We start from the raw sequence: 21,771 nt of genomic DNA, 5'->3' as shown, positions 1-21,771 counted from the left end.
GAGTCAGCAGAGGGGTCAACCAGACCTCCCCACCCACCACCGCTGACCCCCCCCAACCCAGGGCTCACCAAGTTCCTTCTGTACATGCTGCGGCAGTCCCAGCACCGTGCTGCGCCGTTCCCGCCGACGCCGCCCTGACTTTCCGGATGATTTGGGAAATGAGTCATGGGGTCGGAAGGTGGAACCTGGGGGCCAGTCCAGGGGAGAGAAACAATTAGAGCAGGTCTCAGGACATCCTGCAGAGCAGTGCTTTTGCAGAATATTACTAAGAGCTTTGCGAAAACAGATTTCCATAGTCAAGCAGGCAGGGGCAAAGCTAGGTTAAACAAAGCTAGACGTTTCTTTTCTGTAAGACTTCTGGAAGGCTTTAGTAGGTCAATAATGACAATTGCCATTTAGTGAACATTTATTATGTGTTAGCATGCTAAACACTTGGCATTCATTCTGATAAAGTACGTACTCGTCTTCATTTTTACAGAACATCAAACAGAAGCTCAGAGAGGTTAAGGTCATGCAGCTGGTAAGGAGCAATGCCAGGCTCAGACCCATGGTTCCCGACTTTTAACTGTGCTGCTTTGCAGTTAATGTGCATCGTGACTCTCCAAGAGGACAAAGGGTACTGTGTTTCCTGAATTCACTGATTCACAGAGCCTTGAGAAATACTCGATTAGGAGGAAAGGGGGAAGCTGCAGGTGCTGGGTGCCCCCAGAGGGTGCCCCCCACCCCCTCCCCTGTCCACGAATTCTGGCTGGTGAGCAGACACCTTTGCGTTGGATCATCTCCGAGCGGATAGAGAGAGCATCCTCTGCCGTGGAGCTCTCAGCCGTGTAGGATGTGGTCTGGCTGCAGAAGGAGATGCTATCTTCATCCGGCCCCGTCCGGGAGGACTGTTGGGGGAAGGAGGAGATCAGGCCCTGCCCACAGAGGAGGACTGTTGGGGGAAGAAGGAGATCAGGCCCTGCCCACAGAGCCGGGACCACCTCCGACCTGGGTGGGGCTTATCATTGCCTCTTCAGGACTCCTTCTCGGAATTTCCTACTCAGATTGCCCTCAGCATCACTTAGCACTGAGCAGACAGCAGCTGAACTAGCCCTTAAGGGTCCTCTAGTCCAGCCCTTCACGATACAGGAAGTAAACTAAGATCCAGAAGGGTTCAGAGACATACCTGCCGGAGGTCAAGTAGGGAGAGAATAGAGTCAGGCTGAGCTGGGGGCGGGGCTCACCTGGAGGCTCTGGGTGTCTCCATGGTCCCAGCCACCCTTGTTCAGTTTCTGTTTTTCTGGAAGATACCAGAAAGGTGTGTTGGGCCAGGCCTCTCCCCTTGGGAGCTAATAGTAGCACTAGAGGGGAGAGGAAGGTTACCTTGGTGCTGTAGGGAACGGAGCCCCTCCTGGGCCTGCGTGTGCAGCTCCTCCAGGTGAGGCGGTCGCCCACTGGGGAAGAAGACATTGTCCTGGTGCCCATCCACTACAGACCCTGGTCCCTGGCCAGAACCAACACTGAGACGTTTGTCACTCTCAGCCTTGGCAGAGCCTAGTGGGATGGAAGAGGAAGAGGAATGAAGCCCGAAGGCATCTAAGCCCTGAATATGCACAGTCAGTCCCCAGACTACACACAGCCCCTGCACATACATGCAATGCCCACTTCCACCAATCTGTACACACAACCCATAGTTCTGGTGCATACACTCAATACACACAGAGCCCCATATACATACACAAATTATACCCAAGCGTACATAGATCTGAGTATCCACACCACACGAAGGGTCCCATACCGGGCATGACACCCAGGGCACATAGGCCCACCATATATGCACACAACACCCACAGGCGTCAGTCTACATACACACCCACAGACTTCAGTATGTATACAAAGCACCCAAGTATAAACACATGTGTGCACCCACACTGCACACAAGGGCCCCCACAGAGCACACCCAGCCCTCAAGTATACACACAATACCCACAGGTCCCATTCTGTACTTATACAAACAGTACCTAAACTGTGTATCCATACAGCATTCAGGCCCCATGCAAGACCCCAGTGTACACACAGCCCATAGCAAATAACATTTCTCTCCTGACCGACCCGAGCTCCACTTTACAGGAAAAAAAACCCACCCTTTTCATACATATCTTGGCCCAGATCCAGGCAGAAAAAACCATGGGACACTAGGAAGGGGTGGGGGCTAGCAGGGGTCATAACCGGATTCCCAGGAAGTCCTGGTGGAGAGGGACTAGCCTGGGATATGGCCTCTTGGGTCCCCTACTCACCCATGAGGCTGCCCCTTAGGGGAAGACAGGGGAAGGGGAAAGAGGGCCCTGGGCCTCTCCACCCCCAGACAAGGAAGCTCCAGCCTCTCTTGGGGTAACAGCCCCAGGTATCCCCTGCTCCTGCCGCCCGCCTCCCCCAACAGAGGAGCCAGAGATCCATTACAAAGGATCCTGTTACAGGCCCTGCCCATCGGGAAGTTGGTTATCTAATCCTGGGAACGGGGGGCTGTGTCAGCACTTTGCAGCCCCAGCCCCCCTTTAAATGGAACCCATAACACAAGCAAAAGTGCTGTGAGGGTCATGTGACCTTGACGGCACCTTGTAGAGAAGCAGAACAAAACAAGCCCTTTAAAGGGCCACACCCAAGAACCAGGGTCTTTAGTTCAGATACCTGCCCTTTCCTCCTTCCTCAGCCCATTCAACAGCCCGCTCTGGCCCGGGGAATCGCAGGAATCCCACAAGGTCAGAGCTAGGAGGTCTCTCAGTGATCTTCTCACCTAATATTCTCACTCTAAATCTGACTTTATAAATCGAGAAACTGGTTCAGAGAAAAGAGATCTTCCCTAAGGTCACCCAGCAAATGAGAGTCAGACTAAACTCCAGGACTATATTCCAGGTTTCCACAGGGGATTCCTGGATCACAATCCCTCTGGCCCCCTCTTAGCCCAGGCCTGAAAACCCAGTCAGTTCCTAGGAGAAGGAAGTCGGTATGGGCCTCTCCTTCCAAAACTTCTCCATCCCCAGGCCTCTCAACAGGATTTCGCTGATCATGCTCCCCAACTTCCAGTGGCACTACTTCCCCCCCTTTTCCACTCCCCACATCCCTTCTACACACAGAGCTGGGAGGGGATGCCGTGCCTCTCGGAACTGAGGTATTGGGGTGTACCCGGTAAAGTGTGGGTACCCCTGGAGGGAGGCAGTCTCGCCCTACGGCTGCAATCTTCAAGGTCAGAGACACCTCCCAAACACAACCAGGGCCCAGACAAAGGCAGCTGCAAAGCGGCTCGACAAAGGCACGGGAGCAGACAGGGGAGTCTAGCCTCGTTATTGACCTCACCCCCCACCTATTACCCTTCCACGGCTTTAATTCCCCCATTCTACATAAGGGTCTGGCAAATGGAAGTGTCGGGGATCCCTCCTCTCCACCACCCCCCAGCCACACCCACTCACCCTGCTTCTTAAAGAGCCCGAGGAGCGCCGGGAGGTGGCGGCCTAGGAACACCACCATGACGGCGGGCGCCACTCGGACCGTCCCTATGCCGACCTCTCCAAAACACCTGGCGAGACGCCTTCACCACAACCCAGCACTAAGGGATGCGGTCCGCCCGCCCAGCAGCAGAGCGCCGGCTCCAGGCAGAGGAGGGGAGGGACTGTTCTCCAAGTCCTCCTCCCACCTTCCCCACTGGTCCCGCCCCTCTGCCGACCCCGCCCCTCAAATGGAGTGCAGGGGCAGGAACACTCTCTGACTGACAGGGAAACTGAGGCCTGGAGTCTGCGGGTGCCTGGTTTAGTGGGCAGTATGACCAGGAGGGCTAAAGATACTCAATTTCAAGGGCAGACCACTAACCCTGTCCCCACGTCCCTTTCTGAATAGTCAGGAGCCAGAGCTAAGGCAGGGCTCCCAGCAGCCAGATGGTAGGTAGAAGAGCCACTAGACTAGACTTGGCATGGTGCCCACCCCAGGCCCTCCTGGCTGGTGAGGGTAATTCCCTGGGGAAGAAGCTCAGCGCATGGAGCAGCCAGGCAGAAGGCCAGGATTGCCTGTGGGGATGGCAAGGCCATTGGCGGAGGCCCTTGGCGGGGTGGGGGCCAACTCAGGACACAGTACTGGGAAGCCAGGGAGATGCCCAGAGTGGAATCACAGTGGCCGGTGGTAACAACCCCTCATGTGTATATTCAGCCCCACACTTTCCAAAGGACTTTCCTCCCACTTTCATGATGTCACATCAGTGGCCCAGAGAAGCGCTGTGAACTCTCCAAGGTCACACTGCAGAGGCAGGCCTTCAACGCATACCTCGGGCTCCTCCAGCCCAAGATTCTTCCCATTGGCTTCACTCTGTGACTCCGTGACCACGTGGATCACCAGGCAGGGAGAACAGAATTAGCCAAGAAACTGCTCATAGGTGAAGGCAGTAAGGGCAGCAGTACTTAGAGGAGAGTCAGGTCCAGGTTCAAATCCACCTCCATCACACACAAGCCATGGCCTCGTAAAGAAACAAAGCCAATAACTCCTCTTTATAAGATTAGCCTATCGATTCATTCGATCAGCAAATATTAAGCTAGTACTAGGGGCTACAGTTAATGGAAGAGAACTCTATCTTGTTCACCTGTACGTATATCCCTAGAGCCTAAATCAGTGCCTGGTACGTACTGTGAGTTCAACAAGTATTTGATAAATACACAAATGTGATAAACTAACAATATAATTTTAGACAGTGAAGTCTGGGGAGTGTGACAGGAAGGGGGGATTTTGGGGGGGCAAGCAAGGAAAGCCTCTCCAAGGAAAGGCCACTGGAAGTGAGACCTGAAGAACGAAAAGGAGCCAGCCAGAGAAAGTGCTGGGCTCAGGGTCTTCTACACAAGGGTATCAGCGAGTTACAGACCTTGAGGCAGGAGAGGGGGGTTTCCCAGAACAGAGGCCAATGTGGCTGGATATGGTGAGCAAGAGAGAGAGTGGCAGGAAATGAGAGGAGAGCAGGAGACAGGTCAGGTAGGACTCCATAGGCCTTGACAGAGCCTGGATTTTATTCAGAGCCCCAGGAGGTTGGTCAGTAATACCGAAGGTTAAGCTGGGTAGCAACAGTGTTAAAAGAGATCCCCCGGCAACTCCAACAAGTATAGCTGAGAGAAAGTCTGTGACCTATAAAGTGCTGTCCCCCAAACTTACCTGAGGACATCCCTCTCTCATAGCACCTTTCTCTCTGAGTCCCTAGGGATCTAAGAATTCAGTGTCTCCCACGCTGCAAGCCCTCTGCGGCCCCTTCTCCGTGTGCTACCCCACCTCTCAGAGACCACTAAAGCAGAAGGCTGAGCCCTCACTCTCTGGAAAACAAACTTCCGTGGAGCTGGAGTATATGTCCACAAATCATTGAAATCTAAACAATCCTAAGAAGTGTAGGCACTTTAATTCCCATTTTATAGATGAGGAAACGGAGGCCAGAGAGGGTAGCTTTTGCACTCAGGACAACTTGAATCCAAAAGCCATGCTCTGTCCGCTGTGTCAGCTACAAACCTGATCTTCCCTCTGTAGGAGAGACCCTATTATCCCCACAAATGTGAGGTTTCTTGACCACATCATCCCCTCTTCCCTCTCTCTTAGGCCAGACCCATCCATCCCTTATTAGTCCCACTCAAACAGAAAAGAGTAGACCAGGGCGGCCGGTTGGTTCAGTTGGTTAGAGGCAGTGCTCATAACACAAACGTTGCCGCTTCGATTCCCACTTGGGCCAGTGAGCTGTGCCCTCCACAACTAGAATGAAAACAACGGCTTGACTGGGAGTTGATGGGTCCTAGAAAAACAAACTGTTCCCCGATATTCCCCAATTAAAAAAAAAAAAAAAAGGAAAAAAGAATAGAGTAGACCAACACCTGCAGGGAGATTAATTCATGCCAGGCGCCATGCCTGGTGCTGGTGGAAGGCAAACAGTCTGCCCTCATGGATGGATCTTATGACAGCTCTTCTGGCTGCTCCAAAACTGGAGCCTTTAACCAGGCAGGCCGCAGTCATCCTCAGCTTTCCCCTAACCAGGGAAACAAGGGCTAAGCTCCTACTACGTCAGGGACGGGGGCACATCAGCTCCTCAAGGTCCCAGGCCCACATGTGAGAGTCAGGGTCACAGCTGCAAATTCCGCCTGATCCAAGGCTCTCACTCTTGATAATGCCTGGTTGCCCCAGCAACATCCCTCCCTCCACCCACTCACAGCTTGGCCAGAGCCTGAGGCCTCTCTGAGCCACTCCAGACACATGTCTACACACCTGCGGGAGGGGCTCAGCAACCCGAGTCTCAGGTGGAGGGCAGGAACTCACAAAGAAACCGAGGCCCAGAGAGTGAAGGATCTTTCCCCAGGGCACACTTAAGAGTCTGTGTTCAGGACCTTCTGCTCTAGCACAGCCCAGAGGCGCAGCCTGAGCCTCCCCTGCTCTTCTACCTGCCTGAGGGAGGAGGCTTCCAGGATCTGAGAAGACACCTTGTTCCCAGCCACGCCCCACAGCACGCAGGGTACACCAGGAAGCACACATGTAACTTCTGTGAGCTCAGATCCAGTCCACTAGTGGAGACAAAGGGTGGGGGAGGGGGCACACAGCTCCAAAGTGTCCCACTGGGGCCGCCCCACAGGTGGGCACGCACAGGACCACATCCACAAAGCATACTCAGGCCACCCTAGTCTGTGTCCTCATGTACGAGCTGGACTGCAGAGACTTGTGCAGGGCCCGGCCAGGTGGCTGTGTGTACATGAAAGTAAGTACATGAACCCACCACTCTGGGGCTTTCCTGAGCCTGGGGACAGGGAAGAATGGGGGAGGGAGTCCCCGCTTCCAAGGCCATTTACACATTTGTGCGCATGCGTATGCACTGTCTTGGCAACATCCTCCATGGGGTGAGGCCTCAACCTGCCCCATTCCAGAACAAGGGGCGGGGGCGGTGGCGCGCCCACAGCCAGGCAGGCCTGACTCAGGGGAGAGGAATGAGGGGGGAGGGCAGAGCTGCTCAGGTGGCCTCGCTCAGGAACTGGAACCCTCCAAGCCTGACCTTGTCCCCCCTCTGCAACTGCCCTGTCTGTGACTGCCGCTGGCCAGACCAGGAGCCAGGATTCAGGGTGTTCAGAGGCCCTAAGTCTCAACCCCTCCCTGTACCGGTGGACGAACCAAGGCCAAGAGGGCCAAGGCAACAGAACCTAGAGTGTATGCAGATTTTATTCTCATAGAGGCAAGACAAAAGGAAATGAACATAAAAACTTTCAGGTGGAAGCGCTTTATCCTGGCTGCAATATCCTGTTCTCATGCCACCAGAGGCCTCTCCCACCAACTTCCAGAGCTCTCTTCAAATCTCAAAACACTTTCTCTTCTACAATCTCGTACAACACTTAACAAGAAACCTGAATGATGCGTGTGACTTCCCTTTTTATAAGAGCATGAGGCACCAGGGAAAGGGACTTGCTCAAGGTCACCCAACCAGGAAGTGGCTGAGTCCACATTTGAACCTGGGTCTCATTACAAATGCCTTAGCAGTACTAAATCTGCGGGAGTTACGGGGTGGGGGGCTGCAGCCTTGGTCCCTGCCCAAAGAGGAGGAGCTCTGCACCCTACCTCTGTCTGCAGAAGGGGAATCTCCCTCCTTCCTTCCCTCAGTGGGAAGCCCCACCCTCGAAGAGGCAGAGCTCACAGGTTGGTTCTAAGGTAAATATTGAAGGGCAGGGAGTGCCCTGGAGAAGGAGGAGAGGATCCCACCCCCAGGCGCCTACTGGAACGGGCAGCAGCGCAGGGAGGAATTAGCTACAATAATATTAATAAACGTCATAATGAGTTTCCGGGTCAGTATCTGCTCCCAACAATGATATAATAATCTCTTTTGGCCAGGGTGCAATTGTGACTTTCCAAAGCCTTTTCCTTTGTTCCTTCAAGACGTGATTATCCTCATATTATAGATGCTGCAGAGGCCTATATTCAGCCACCATGAAGCCAGGAGAGGAAAAAGCTGGGAATCAGACGGCCTTGGACAAATGAATCAGTCTCTTTGGCCCTTCGTCTCCTCATCTGTAAAGTGAGACTAATAATCACTGCACAGAGTGCCTGGGAAAGTTAAAGCCACATAACCAAGTGTAAACACAAAGTGTCATCAGAGAGAGCCTCTGCCTCTCCGGGTGTGGGGGTAGGTAAAGGGCCCTCTCAGGCCCCTTCTGCCACTCTCCTTATAACACAAAGATAATAAACTAGCATTTATAAAGTGCCAGTTGATTGAGACACACGTGATCTCACTAAATCCCCCCTCATCATACACAGGCACTCCCCAAGGGTCAGTGACTTGCCCAAGGTCACACAGCCAGTAATAGCAGAGTCTGGATGTGAGCCTTCTGGCTGCAATATCTTGTTCTTTTCATGCCACCAGAGGAGGCCTCCTCTCCCACCCACTTCCAGAGCTCTCTTCAAATCTCAAGTGGAGTTAAGGACCATTATTAAGATAAGGTCTGATAAGGGACACAACACAAGCTCCCTATCAGGTCCTCAGTGACTGAGCCCTATCTGGCAGCCCTGACACCCACTTGGGAGGGAAGGAAATTCTGAGCCCAGACATCCCGATGCCCTGAGAGTCAGGAGTCCTAGGTTTGACAGCACTGCTCCTCAATTGCAGCATGATCCCGAGGCAGGCATTGCCCTTTTCTGGGCCTCAGTTTCTTCACTGGTGAGGTGAGAGGGTTGGAGAAATGATCTCTCAAGAGCCCAGGGCCTGTAGGACTCTGCCCCTTGAGGAGGGCAGTGGTCCCTCACTGAGTCAGGGCCTGGGGCAACAATGGGGTGCAGCTTGTCTCAGATCCTCAGACCAGAGAGGGAAAGCCCAGGGCTCCTACACGTAAGTCAAGATATACAGTTGGTCACAAGTCTTCCCCCACCCCAGGAAAAGGGGAGGAGACATAGGGAGACGCTGAGGGGAGAGGGGTAAGAGGAACAGGCCTTCTCCCAGCTGTGAGACCTACCAAAGACCCTTGGTGCTTCTGGTCCAGAGGCAGGGGCAGGGATGAAAAGAATTCCAGGTGGTCTGACTCTACCAAAGACTTGGTTGTTCCCTCAAGCTCTTCATCTGCAAGATGGGAACAACAAACCCTACCTAGAGGAGGGCCATGTATAAACGTGACAGGACAATGTATGGGAACAGGAGGACAGCGTGGTGGGGAGGGGTGATCTCTGGGCTCCCAATTCACATCCTGTACCACTTCCCCAAACTGCCGAAGACCAAGTGCCCAGCAGCCTGGAGAGGGGAGGGTTGGGTCGGATTCCTGAGAACCATGGCCAAACAATCCCTGCAGATTACAATGTGTTTCCAGCAGTGGGGGGGGCCTCGCCTGTCCACCTTCACTCTCATGCTTCACCACGGCCCAAGGGCATTTGACCCATGGGACCAACCCTTCCTGGAATCCAGGATTCCCCTCCCACTTCCCACCTGCTCCCTTTCTGAGCCTTTAGGGCTTCCATACTTAGTCCTCAATCCCTCCTCCCCACAGTGTTTCCTCCACTTGTGCTCCCCACAGTCCAAATCCCCCAGGGCCTCAGGCTTTCTTTGACCAGAGGACCTGCAGGCCCCTCAATCATAAGAGGAAACCCATCTATCCCTAAGATTAAGGGAAGGCACAGGCTTTGGAATCTGACAGGCTTGGGTGTGAATACTGGTTCAGCCATCTCCTTGCTGAATGGCCTTGGGCAAGTGACTTCACATCTGGGCTCCAGCTTCCTCATCTGTAAAATGGGGAGAATAATAGCTTCTAGCTTATAAGACTGTTGGAGGACAAATGAATTAATAAAGGGTTTTTATCCCATTTTTATCTCTGCATTATTATCTCTGGTGCAGTCCCCCAGCCTCAAGCACAGAGCCTTCATAGCCCTCTCTGGCCCCTACTCCCAACAACTGATTAATCTCAGATCCTATCACTCTGTCACCTCCTCCACAGCGTCTCTGCAGTTGCCACTCCTCTCCTCTCCCACAGCCCCCACCCTGTCCCCAACCCTCACCTCTCCCCTGGATTACTACAACAGCCTCCTGACTGCTCTCAGCTTCCATTCTCACCACTCCACCAGCCAACCAGTCCTGCCTTCATCTGACCCCACCCCAGGGCCATCTTCCTAACATACCACTTTCATTGGCTCCTCCCCTGCTGAAACACCTTCTCTAGCTCCCTACTGCCTATAAACTCCAGCTCTTTGCTTGTGTTGCCTTCTTTCCCTCATCCTCTCATACACTAATCAAATGGGTAAGTACTTAAACCCCAGTCCCATACCTGGGCCTGTGACAGCAGAGGCTGAGGCCAGGGAGGCCTCAAAATCCTCAGCACAGGGCTTGAAGTTTGCATTCACAATGGACCTTCTTCTCCCAGGCACCAGGAAGGAGCCTCGACTACTTTTCTCTCCAACCTCCATGCTCAGTCTCAACTCCATGCCTTTGCTCACAACCATACCTGAGATGAAATGCATCTCGTGTTCTCTCTAATCAACAATTCAGGACTCATTCAACCCTGCAGTTACTTCAAAGACCAAATTAAGACAATCTCCCCAGTTTTCTAAAAATGACCCCAACCCAAAAGCCTTTTGTTACATGGCCTAGAATATTCCCCAGCCCCACACTTACTTCTGCGTTGCCTTGACATTGCATTGGTTTTGTAGGAACACCTTAAAGTCTGGTTGACCCCTGAGTTACAGCAGGAACTGGAAGAGCACAAGGGCTGCTAGAAGCCCCAGTGTCTTTCCTTCAAGGCCAGAGGGCAGGAGACTGTAAACACAGCCCTCTTAATCTCTCTCTCTCCCCACCGCAAATGGTCACAAGTCTGGACCCACAGTTGGTTCTCAGGAAACCATCAGATTAGAGTGGCCACAGGAAGGCAGATGAAGAGCCCTAGTCCCAGCCCCACCCCTCAGTGCAGATCCCAAGAGGAGAGACAGGTGGGCAGAGCCTGGATTTCAGGATTGCTGGGACAGGGAGTCTACAGGAAAGTCCTGGAGTCAGTCTCTCATCAACCCACCTGAGGAATCCCCAGAACTTAATTAACCCTTTTCCTATTCTGATTTTGATTACCATGATTTGTCTTCAAACCACTGCAGGCAAACGACCTTGGACAAGCCCACCTTCTCTATACCTCAGTCTCTTTATCCACACAATGGCTAGCCAGAGTAAGGGTCCCCATAATTTCAGACAGCCCCCTGCCTGTAGGAGCCAGGGAGGTTCAGGCAAATGAAAGCAATCTGCTCAAGGTCACCAGAGCTCACTCCAGAGCCACACTGAGCACTCAGACCCCCAATTGCCAGCCCAGGCTCTTTCTATGGCCCCCTGCGTGGAGGGATGAGCTCATCAGGCTCAGTTCAGAACCTCTAGGAATGTGGGCCATCCTGGGAAGACCTGGGTGGGTTCTCCCACCACAGCAGGGCCCCCAGCACCACCCTCTCCACGATTCTCTCACTCCCAAACACCAGCAGATAACTGCCCCTGTTAGAGACCCCTTATCTGCCTGGGAGAGTGGGGGATGGATCCACCGCCCCGCCCCTACCCCATCTCGGATTCACCCAGTGAGGGAACTAAACACCCTAGACAGCCCCTCCTCCAGAACCCCTTGGGACTCGGGGATACCCTGAACTGCCGCACCCGCTGGGGGAAACCAGGAATCCCGTCTCCCAGCCCTGGGATGGGAAGCCTTCCCCATTCTTCCCTCCTCCCCCCACCACCACCACTTGGAGGCTGGAATGTGACCCGCGGAGGGATCCCGCAGCACGCCGGGAAAGGCTGTGTTCCAGCTGGGTGGCTGCACAGAAAGGGGGGAGATGCGGCAGCGACCACGGGGACCGCGGTGGGGGGAAGGGAAACAGAAAGGCAGCGCCGATGAGGGTGGGGGTGGAGAGGGAGCCCAGAAAACCAGTCCGACTCTCTGATCGTGCCAGATGGAGGTGGCCCTGAGCTTCCAGCCCCTGGTTTCCGGCTTCCCCCCTTCACCTTTGTCTCCCCTCCCTACTGCAAACTTTCCGCCTGTTGGGGGCTAAAGCCTGGGAAACGTGTGTGTGTGTGTGTGTGTGTGTGTGTGTGTGTGTGTGTGTGTAAGTGCCTTAGGGTCTGTCTCTGAGCCTGTGTAAGTCTGTTTGGTTGTGCAGTTTTGAACTCGTGTACATCTGTGTGCCTAACACGCTGGGAAACTCTACCTATATGACTGTATGTGTACGACTGTGTGTCCGAATCTGAGTGTGTGGTGTAGTTCGTATACATATGAACTACATGGCTATGTAAACCATACACATATGTATATGTACCTGTGTCTCAGGACCTGTACATCCCACAATGATGGTGTGGGTGTGAGTGTGTATGTGATTTTGTGTCTGCATATCCGTACATCTGAGTGGGTGTTGTGTGTATGTGTAAATTGTGAACATGTACATGTGCCTCCCGTGGGCATTCGTGTATACGTGTGTCTCTGTGTGGATGTGAGGAGTAGGGTCTGTGTGGGGGGATTCTCGGCCCCCCATACTCACACCCGCCAAGCCCCGGGAGGGGGCAGCAGCGGTGGCGGCGGCTGCGACAGGGAGACCCTCCTCCCCGCCTGCCCCGCCCCCACCCTCGGCCCCTACCTGCCGGCTGCTTCGCCGACCGCCCGAACCGCCAGAAGCTGCGGGCCCGGGGACCGCTGGGGGCCTTCCTCTTGTGGTGTGAGTTGCCCATGGTGGGCGCGGGAGCCGGCGCGGGAACCCAAGCGAAGCCCAACGAGCCCCGCCGCCGGGCCCGCAGCCCTGGGAGGCAAGCAGAGAGACGCGCGGGCGGCCACCGCAGACGCCCCCAGCCCCAGCTCGGCCACACCCCCGGGCTCTGCAGCCAATGGCGGGGGCAGGGGCGGGGCAGGCGGAGGGGCGGGGGCTGGCGCGCGTCCCGTAGGCTCCGCCCCCCCAGGACCTGGGAGACCAGCTGAGCCGCCCCGCCCAGAGCGTTCTGGGAATGGCAAGGCCTGTCCAGGTGGGGAAGGCGGGTAGCTCGCGGTCTCAGCCCAGGGGCCACCTATCTGAGGACTGCAGTGGGACCGAGATAACTAGGAACCAGGCTCCAGACAGGCGGGGTCCGAAGCCCTGCTGCTGCAAGGGGCTCACCAACACTACCCTGTGCGTGTCACGTGTCTGTGTATCTCCTGTCTCTGTGCCTGTATACAAATGTATCAATCTGACTGTATTTCTGTAGTAATAGTGTTCAAAATAAGAATAGCACCCTTTTACAAAGTATGTATTATGTGTCAGGCACTGTGATAACCACTTTCATGTATTACTTCATTTCATCCACAAAACAATTACGTAACGTAGGTACTTTTATAATCCCCATTTTACAGATGGAAAAATTAAGATTCCACGAAGTCAACTGGCTAGCCCAAAGTCAAACAGCATTAAGCTACAGAGCTAGGACTGAAACCCAGACTGACTCCAATGCCCACTGCTCCATGCTACCACCCCTCCAATTTATCTATGCCCCTGCCTGACCTTGAAGGAGGGCATGTAATTGGGCATTTGTAACTGTGTGCTTGAACGCACCTGTGTAGTTGTGTACCTGTGTATATATCCGTGACCCTGAACAAACGCATTCCTCTCTGTAATCATCTGTGTGTGTCTGTGTGCCTATATCCATATCATTGAGTCTGTTTTCAAATGGCTGGATGTGTGTTTTTGTGTATCTGCCTATGTAATTGTAACTGTCTCTCTCAAGGTGGCTGAATATCACTGGTTTTATGTATTTGAGTAGGTCTCAGTCTTCCTGTGTGCATGTAAGTGTAAATATGTTTATCTAAAAATTGTGTAATTGTATGTGCTTTTCTGTATAGGCATGATCATGCAATTATGTTTATTGAGTGTATACTCATATCTACATTTGTGTGTGTCTAAGTTTAAGTAATGGAGAGCATAGTAGGTAGACATGTGAAACCATCCATGGCTGTGCGCATCTGTGGAGCTGTGTGCCCCTCATGCATCTCCCCTTATACAAGTCTTTGTTTTTCAAAACCCAAGCCAACCAAGCTTCACCTCTTCAGAAAGCCTTCCAGGCTGCCAGGCTGCCCCCACCTCTGTGCCCTCACAAGCACCTTTGTGCCCAGGGACCTTCCCCGTGCCCCACAGCCTAAACAATGACTCTCCTTTACCATCACTCTGCCCTGTCTCTCCAAGTAGGGGCAGCATGGTGTAGCAGAAAGAGCGCTGGGTTGGGAGTCCAGAGCCCTCAGTTCTAATCCCTATATGGCTCATGCTTTCTGCCACGTGGGCAAGCCCCTCCACTACACCACGCTGCCTCTTATGCCCCAGGACTCCAGAACACTGTTCCTTCCCTGCAAAACGGGAGACTCAAAGCTTGTCCCCCCTACCTCCCTGAAGCCCATCTCTTACTAAGAGTCTGAGGTTAACAACAGTACAGGCTCTGAGGGGCTATATTTTACTCATCCATCCAGAAAATACTCATTGAGCATACACCATATACCAAGCCGTGTGCACGAAGCTCCCTGCTTTGCACAGAGAAGAGGGTCCTAGTGTCAAAGAGGAAAGAAACCTCAGAGATCTGCTAGCCCAATTTCCTTAACTTACAGATGGGGAAACTGAGGCCCATGTGGGGAAAGGTGGTGTGGGGGAACAGAGAGAAGACTCAAGGGTAAAATCCAAATCCCTCTGCATGAATTGAGTGAGGACAGGTACGGAGAGAACCTGAAAAGATGTCTGTGTAGCAGGTGCCTTGGCCTTCACAGGAGGCTGTGCAAGAGCTGCCCCACCCACTAGTTCAAGCTCATCTCCAACCACACCCCTCTCATTGTCAGCGCTTCAGCTACACAAAACTGTTTGCCACACCCCAGTGCACACCTCCAGACTTTCACACACGCTCCTTCCTCTTCCACCTTTGCCTGGAAGATTCCTTGTTATCCTCAAGACCCTGCTCCAGTCTACTCCTCCATGAAGTTTTCCTCACACCCCGCTTCATCCCCTAGCTCAGTTCTCCATGCTCCCACAGGCATCAGTGCCGCCGGCTGATATAGACCTAATCTGGAGTTCAGGGCCCCCAGCACTTGTCTCAAGACAACAGTTTATTTTGGTATCTTCGTTTCCAACCAGAAAACAAGTTCCTCAAAGGCAGTGATGGTCTCACTCCTCCCAGGCTCAGCCTAGTTTCTGGCACACAGTAGGTGTGCCATACATGTTGAACGGAAACTGGTGGAGGTGGAGATGATGGCACTTAAGTACCGGTGGAGGGGAGGCACTGGCAGGAGAGTCCAGGATACTTTCCCAGTCTTACATTCTTTCACTACAAAGGCTGTGCTTGCTCCAGGATCCTGGAGGAAAAGAACTGCCCACAGCCAAGAGCATGGGAGAGCCTAGGGTAGGACTGGTGGGAAGAAGTAGGTGGTCTGGAAGGTGCGTGCACCAGAACTCTTAGAACCACAAAACTGGGCTTGAGTGCCTCGTGACCCTCTTGGAGAATGGTGGTGAAGACCTCGCCTGGCTAAAAGCTTGCAGGAGAGGGTGTCCCAAGCAGACAGGAGGCCCTACTTGGAGCAGGCCCCACCAGCAGCCTCCTGGGAATCATGCACTTTGCCAGCAGATTTGGGGTTTAAACCGTTTACAAGCCGAGCTGTCTGTCTCCCCTCCATGCCAAGCACAGAGCCAGGTACCCTCTGAGTGGAGCTGATAGCCTTTGGTGAACCGGCCCCCGAGGACAGTGGATACAAGAGCGTAGGGTACAGTGAGTGTAATAACTGGGGAGGTGGACAGAGATTTCTCCCTCGCAGCCAAGGAAGCTGCTTCCACCTACTTCCAAGTCAGCGAAGGGGCTAGCGGGGGCCCGGGGTCTGTGGATGGAAGGTGGAGGTGTGGATACCTGTTCTCCCCACCCCACCACGTTCACTGTGACCCACATAATAGACAATGCCTCCTCTCATTAGTTTTCGGCAGCATGTGACAGACCAGGAGCAGCTGAGACAGCTTTCGGGGTTTGGGGAAAGGGGGATTTCCAAGGAGCAGGTGGGTGTGGGGACGCTCTCCCTCAGCCCTCCGCTAACAACAGAGTGTAGATTTTTCTGGCCCTAGGATTTAGCCACCCCAGTTTAGCAAACCTTGCTGGCGCCCTGTTTCGGGGGCAGGAGAGGGGGAGAATAGTAGGAGGAAGGCCCTCCCAGCTTGAGGGGATTTCCAGGAGAATGCTGGGATGTGTGCCATTGGGTGCAGATTCAGGGCCTCGAGGAAGGAGAGGGAGAGGCAGCTGGAACAGGCCCCGGAAGGTGTCGGAGGTAAGGGAGGGAATGTGGAGGCAAGTGCTCTTGGCGTCAGCTTCCTGCTCATCTCATCCCACCCCTGCTAGAGGCACCTCTCTGGGATGAGATTTTTCCATTTGAAGTCTGAACAAAGGAGTGGGGAAGCTGAGGTCAGCCTGGCAGGTGTGGGCTCCTGTTCTGCTTCTAATGCTGGCTGGCTGTATGACCTCAAGCAAGTCACTTCCTCCTCTGGGCCTCAGCTGCCCATCTGCCTGGGCTATGAGGGCTCTCTGTGACAGCTCAGGCCATCAGCTCTGAGCGTCTAGGATCCCAAGATGCCCATGCACTGGGGGCACATATTGGATCACCCACCTCTCACCCAAAGCCATTTAGTGCCTGGCCTTGTGCTGGGCAGGGCAGAGGGGAAAAGACGTTCAACCCAGTTCTTGCCCTCAGCACAGTGAGGTGTGGCGATTCCTGTGCCCCACGGGGCCCAGACAGCCAGCTGGTCCAGCCCCCAGCAGGTGCCTTGCCTGATTCTAGCTCAACCCCAACTTCTCATCCCTCCATTTTAGTTCACATCACCTCCTCAGGGAAGCCATCCCTGATCTCCCCCAGGGATCACTGTGCTCTCTCTTTTGTCACAGCTTTTGACCCTTCGTTGCCTCCTTGACTCTGGTTCCTGCCCCCCTCAAATTGTGAGGTTCATGAGGACTGGAACCTTGTCTCTCATTCATCCCCAGGACAGTGTCTTGCACATTTTAGGTATTTATACCTAATATTAAATACTTAATAAGTATTTGTGAAATACACTAGTGGGGCCCCCCTCTCCCATCTGGACCAAGGCAGACAATGCCCATCCCTTCATAGGGGCCTGGAGGAGGTAGACGCAGACTCCTCTATGGAAGTCACTCCCCAATTGGATGACACACAGGCCCCTTCCTAGGCAGGGAGAGATAGCACTATTACACTGCACTCTCCTTATCCACCTTTGTATGATATCCAGGCCACTTCAGTGCCAATGTCTTATCCATGAGCAAAGGTAGGTTCACCTTTCCTGAACATAGCTCCCACCCCCATTCCCCCAACCCCTACCAGCTTGCTCCTTCAGCCCATTCTCAACCCCACAGAATTCTAGAACTAGAAAGGATCTCAGAGGCCATAACACCCTATCTTTGTCAAGACAGGGCACGTCTGGCCCAGAGTGGGGCAGGACTTGGCCCAGGTCATAGAGCAGAGCAAAACTCAACATCAGGAGTCTCTCCACAGCCCCACGCCAAGGGCAGTTCTCCCTGGGTGAGTGGCCAGAGTTCCCGGGTTTAAATTTGCTGGGCCTGGCTGGGTGGCCCCCTGAATTCTCCCTATCAGTATAGGAACCATTGGCACACTCACCCCGCCCACCCAGCCCAGCCACTTCCCACACCCCAAGAGAAGTATTCGGGAGGGCTACAAACTCCTTTCTCCAAAGCTGGTCCTACTTAATATTCTACAGTGGTTACTCCTCTCCAGAGTCACAAACACATCCAACCTCTTATTATTTTGTTAGGAGAGTGTGGCATCTGGTGGCAGACTAAATGCTTCTGTCACGGCCATGCTGTGAACCTCACTTCCATGCAGGTAGGGATCTTGCCTGTCTTGGCCCAGGTATTCACATTACCCGGAACAGTGCCTGACACTATATAGTAATAAAGAATGTCTTTTTCAAATGAATGAAGCTGAGTGACCTTGATCAACTTACTTTCCCTCTCTGGGCCTATTTCCTCACCTATAAATGATAGTAACTGCCCACCTTCCAGGTGTTGTGAGGACAGGGGAAACATTCATGAAAATACCTGGCCATGAAAATGGTCTGGCACATAGCACCCTTCACGTTACTTCTTCAAATCAGCCAGCACCCTGCCTTCCTTCCACACCCTGTTCACCTCCTCTGCAAAACCTCCCGATTACTGGGCTCCAGTCCTGGCATCTGGCCCAGAAACATTTCCTCCCCACACTTGTCTAGAGTCCAGCTGATATTTCTGGAAAATATAGATTCCTGTTTGTTTACCTTTTCTTATGCCTGCATCCTCCTGTTGGACAAAGGTTAAGACTCCACCTTCTGTGGATCCCCCCTCAATAATCATCATCACCAAAGGTATCTGAGGTATAAACAAGTGAGTTGTTTTCCAAACATGGATCAGGGTGAACCTAGCTATTGCCCAAGTCCTCAGCATCACAACTACAGAAACCTGCTACTGTCTGGACCGTGCTCCACAAAGCACTTGCATGTCTGTTATCAAATTTGATCCTTGAAACACCGCTGTAAAGCCAGGATTTATTATCCCTATTTTACAGATAAGGAAACTGAGACTTGGAGGGGTTAATAACCTGCCAGGGTCTTGTGGCCTGAGAAGGGCAAACCAGGGCAGCAGAGTTGTTCAGTCAGCCCCAGAGTCCATTCTTTCCAGTCTGGGTCCTTAGAACACAGGTGATTAAATGTATAAACACAGTAATAGCAATCCCTTGCATTTCTATGGTGACTTCACTTTCATATAATTTTCACATCTTCTCTTGTGAGAATCTTGGAGAGACAGAAAGGTCACAGACCCATCAAGGCCATGTCCAGCCAGAGGATCTCTCCCGTGAGAAGGTCCCCTCTCTTTCCTGAGACAGTAATGGAATCAGTGAGGCCACAGGGAAATTGTTTGCTCAATGTCATGGTTTGCTCGCAGCTGAGACAGGAGTTGAACACTTATTTGCTTGACTCTGAACCTCTTCCCACTCTATCAAGTTCCCTCACTTCTTTCTGGACCTTTTCCCATCTGTAGAATGGGTTGGATGAGCTCTTTAAGCCTTACCCACTGGTCTGTGTCCTTGGGAGAGTCATAACAACTGTACCAGTTTGGGAGGCAGATGATTTGCGTTCAAATCCCATTTGGGGCAAATTAATCACTCACTGTCCCCGAGCCTCCATTTTTTCATCTGCAAATGGGCTCAAATGAGATAATGGATACAGAGCTCCTGGCATATTCAGAACAATCAATAAATGTCAGATTTCTTCTCTTTTCCTTCTAAGTCTGTGCAGGACAGTGACAGGAGCAGGGGGGTCCCGGAAAACAGGTGTTCAAAATTCTATTCCAAACTCAGCTTTCCCATCTTATAGTAGGGGACTCAGATTAGGGGAGCCATGACCTACATCTCTGGGTCTTTGGTTCAGAGATTGGGATGGGGGAGATAATGGCCCAGCAAAGGCCCTTGACATCCCAGGAACTTTCTGTGTATCCCTCCTCCCCATCTCCCCCAATCTTCATTTGAACATTTTCCCCAGAAAGAGTTAAGCCCTCTTTGGGCTTCCCCTTCCTGACCAGCAGTGCCAGTGGAGATTAGAGAGATCAGATTTATTCCTCTTAATAAACAGAAAAGAAGTAGAGCCAGGCAGGTGACAAAGAAACAATTGGAATAATAGGAGGTTGGAGCAAAAGGGAGCAGGACTTCCTCCAGGCGTACCTGGGGCCACCCCTAGACCTGTGGAAACAACAGCCAGGGGCAAGGAAGGTGTTTCCTGCGTAGGCTCAAATCAGTGCAACCTGCTGCCCAGAAAAGCCCAGTGCTACCTGATACCAAAACACAAAGCAGGGGGAGGCCTGACCCAATGACCTCTAACCCAGGCGGTTGGAGCAGGGACCTACAGGTCAGCTTTTCCAACCACTGCCTCTAGACTGGTCTCCCAGGAGGAAAGGGTCCACTGCCCTGGGGTATACCACTGCCTCCTATCTCCAATCTTGACAGTATGACCACAATTCCTCCTACTGCAACTCTGACCCAGGCCCTCTTGAGTGAGATAGGGACGACTTTACAATGAATCCCAGTGAGGCAGTAGTGGGTCAGACCCCAGGTCCTGTGGGACTGCAGAGCCTTTGGAAACACCCCTCATCCAAACTCTCCCTCAGGGCTTAGCCCAGCCATCCCAGCCCCAGAACCCTGACTTCTATTTGTGGCTTTGCCACAGGGGAGCAGGGCCCTTATCCAAAAGGAAGATCAGGCCGGATGCAATCACACAGGCTTTTCACCGTCTTCCTGATACCTAAAGTGTTCCTTTAATTCTCCTCCAGAGGAGGTGGTTAAAGGACACTGGGAGGGTAAACTCTGGCAGAATGGGATGGGCCACACAGACTGCCATTTCCTCACCTCCAGATGGGCAGCAGAAACATAGTAAAGGTAGACTTCGGAGCATGGCAAGCCCCAAGGGAGCCCCACCCTCTTGCAGAAACTCATGCCCTCCACCCTCAAACAGGAGACAGAAACAGAGGGGGAAATGAGAGAAGAACCAAGCAAGTGGCCAAAAGAAAAGTGACCCCAGCACGTATGGGCCAAGTCAGCCTCACCTCAGGCTGCCCATCCATCAGGCCAAAGAAAGCCCAGAGGTAGGGAATTAGCTGTAGTATTTTAAATACCCAGCCCAGGTCCAGCCTCTCCGTTAACTTGGGCCTCAGTTTCCCCCATCTGTAAGCACACATACAACACTGGCATGTTTCTAACAGGACTGGGGGGTGGAGTGAAGGGGAGGAGCAGAGCAGTTGGTTCACCTCCGTGAGCTCACCGCCCCAGAAGGTGGATGTTTGCGGTTTGGCCCAGGTGAGTGGTGAGGGGGGCCAGGTGGGAAAAGCTAACACTGTTGAGAACCTAAAGCATGCTCTGCTCCATGCTGGGTTCTTTGTGGGGCTGGAAACCCGGGGCCACCTAGCCTACTGGAACTCCTTTTTGAGTGCAGTTGACCTTCTAAACCCAGAGGGACCCCCACCAGAGACGCAAGGCCACTTGCCTCTCCCTTTGGTCCCAGGCCAGAATCAATCTCTGACCCCCTGACTCAGCAGAGGGCAAAACCTGGGTGAGCCTGGGGGATGGGAGATTGCCTCACCGTCCCAAGAGCCAGACTACCAGTACTTCCTGCATAAGCCAGGGGATCCCTGCCGGAGCCGGGGGTCTCCTCCCCTAGAACGGGGCAGGGATGAGTCTAGGAAATGCTGGGGGGCGGCGCAGACTGGGGTAGCTCGGGCTGAGCCCTGGGTTCTTCGCTGCCCCGGCACTAGCGCCTAGGGGGACTCACCCCCCTCCAACAGCCGCGGACCCCCAGCGGAGCCACCCTGGCCGCACCCTGGCGCCGCCCAGCGCGCAGCCCAGGTGCCGGGCGCCTTACCTCGGCCTTTGCTCTTGGTTTTCCTGGCCTTGTCATCCGCCTTCTTGGCCCGGGGGGCGGCCGATTCGGCGCCTTCCGCCCCCGCTGCCTTCTTCTTGCGCCGCTTGCCCCGCAGCCAGTTGAAAGCGCGACGGAAGCCGGACGCGCCGGAGCGGGACTTCTTCCTGCGCGGGGGACCCCCGGGGCCCCCCGGCTCGTCCGCCGCAGGTGCGGCGGGGGGCTCGCGGGCCGCCATGGCGCGGCGGGCGGACCTGGCGGCGGTGTCAGGCCCCTTGCTACGGGGCGCCCATGCGCTGAGCGGGCGGGCGGCCACCGCGGGAGACGCGGCCGGAGAAAAGTTTGGGCGGCGGAGGCCGAACGAGCGAGCGA

At 53.7% G+C, this 21,771-nt stretch overlaps 1 protein-coding gene across 4 annotated transcripts in view; it reads right to left on the bottom strand.

Annotated features, from left to right (window-relative positions):
- Positions 1–21,771, bottom strand: part of KIAA1522 (KIAA1522 ortholog) — a 27,397-nt gene extending 5,626 nt beyond the window's left edge. Inside the window, exons 1-5 of one of the 4 annotated variants that reach the window (XM_033114585.1) lie at positions 21,403–21,771; positions 1,363–1,533; positions 1,224–1,279; positions 764–887; positions 69–185 (exon numbers count right to left, since the gene is read on the bottom strand). In XM_033114585.1, coding sequence (XP_032970476.1) covers positions 69–185; positions 764–887; positions 1,224–1,279; positions 1,363–1,533; positions 21,403–21,637 — 703 coding nt within the window. In that variant the 5' untranslated portion in view covers positions 21,638–21,771. Of the gene's footprint in view, positions 1–68; positions 186–763; positions 888–1,223; positions 1,280–1,362; positions 1,534–2,276; positions 2,368–3,446; positions 3,639–12,591; positions 12,767–21,402 lie in introns of those variants that run through there. The other 3 variants (XM_033114586.1, XM_033114587.1, XM_033114588.1) reach the window with 3 other exon arrangements.

This window comes from Rhinolophus ferrumequinum, chromosome 9 (assembly GCF_004115265.2).
Source record: "Rhinolophus ferrumequinum isolate MPI-CBG mRhiFer1 chromosome 9, mRhiFer1_v1.p, whole genome shotgun sequence".
In the NCBI taxonomy this organism is placed as follows: Eukaryota; Metazoa; Chordata; class Mammalia; order Chiroptera; family Rhinolophidae; genus Rhinolophus; species Rhinolophus ferrumequinum.
Note: the sequence above shows the minus strand (reverse complement) of the source record. Positions and strands in the feature narration are given on the sequence as shown.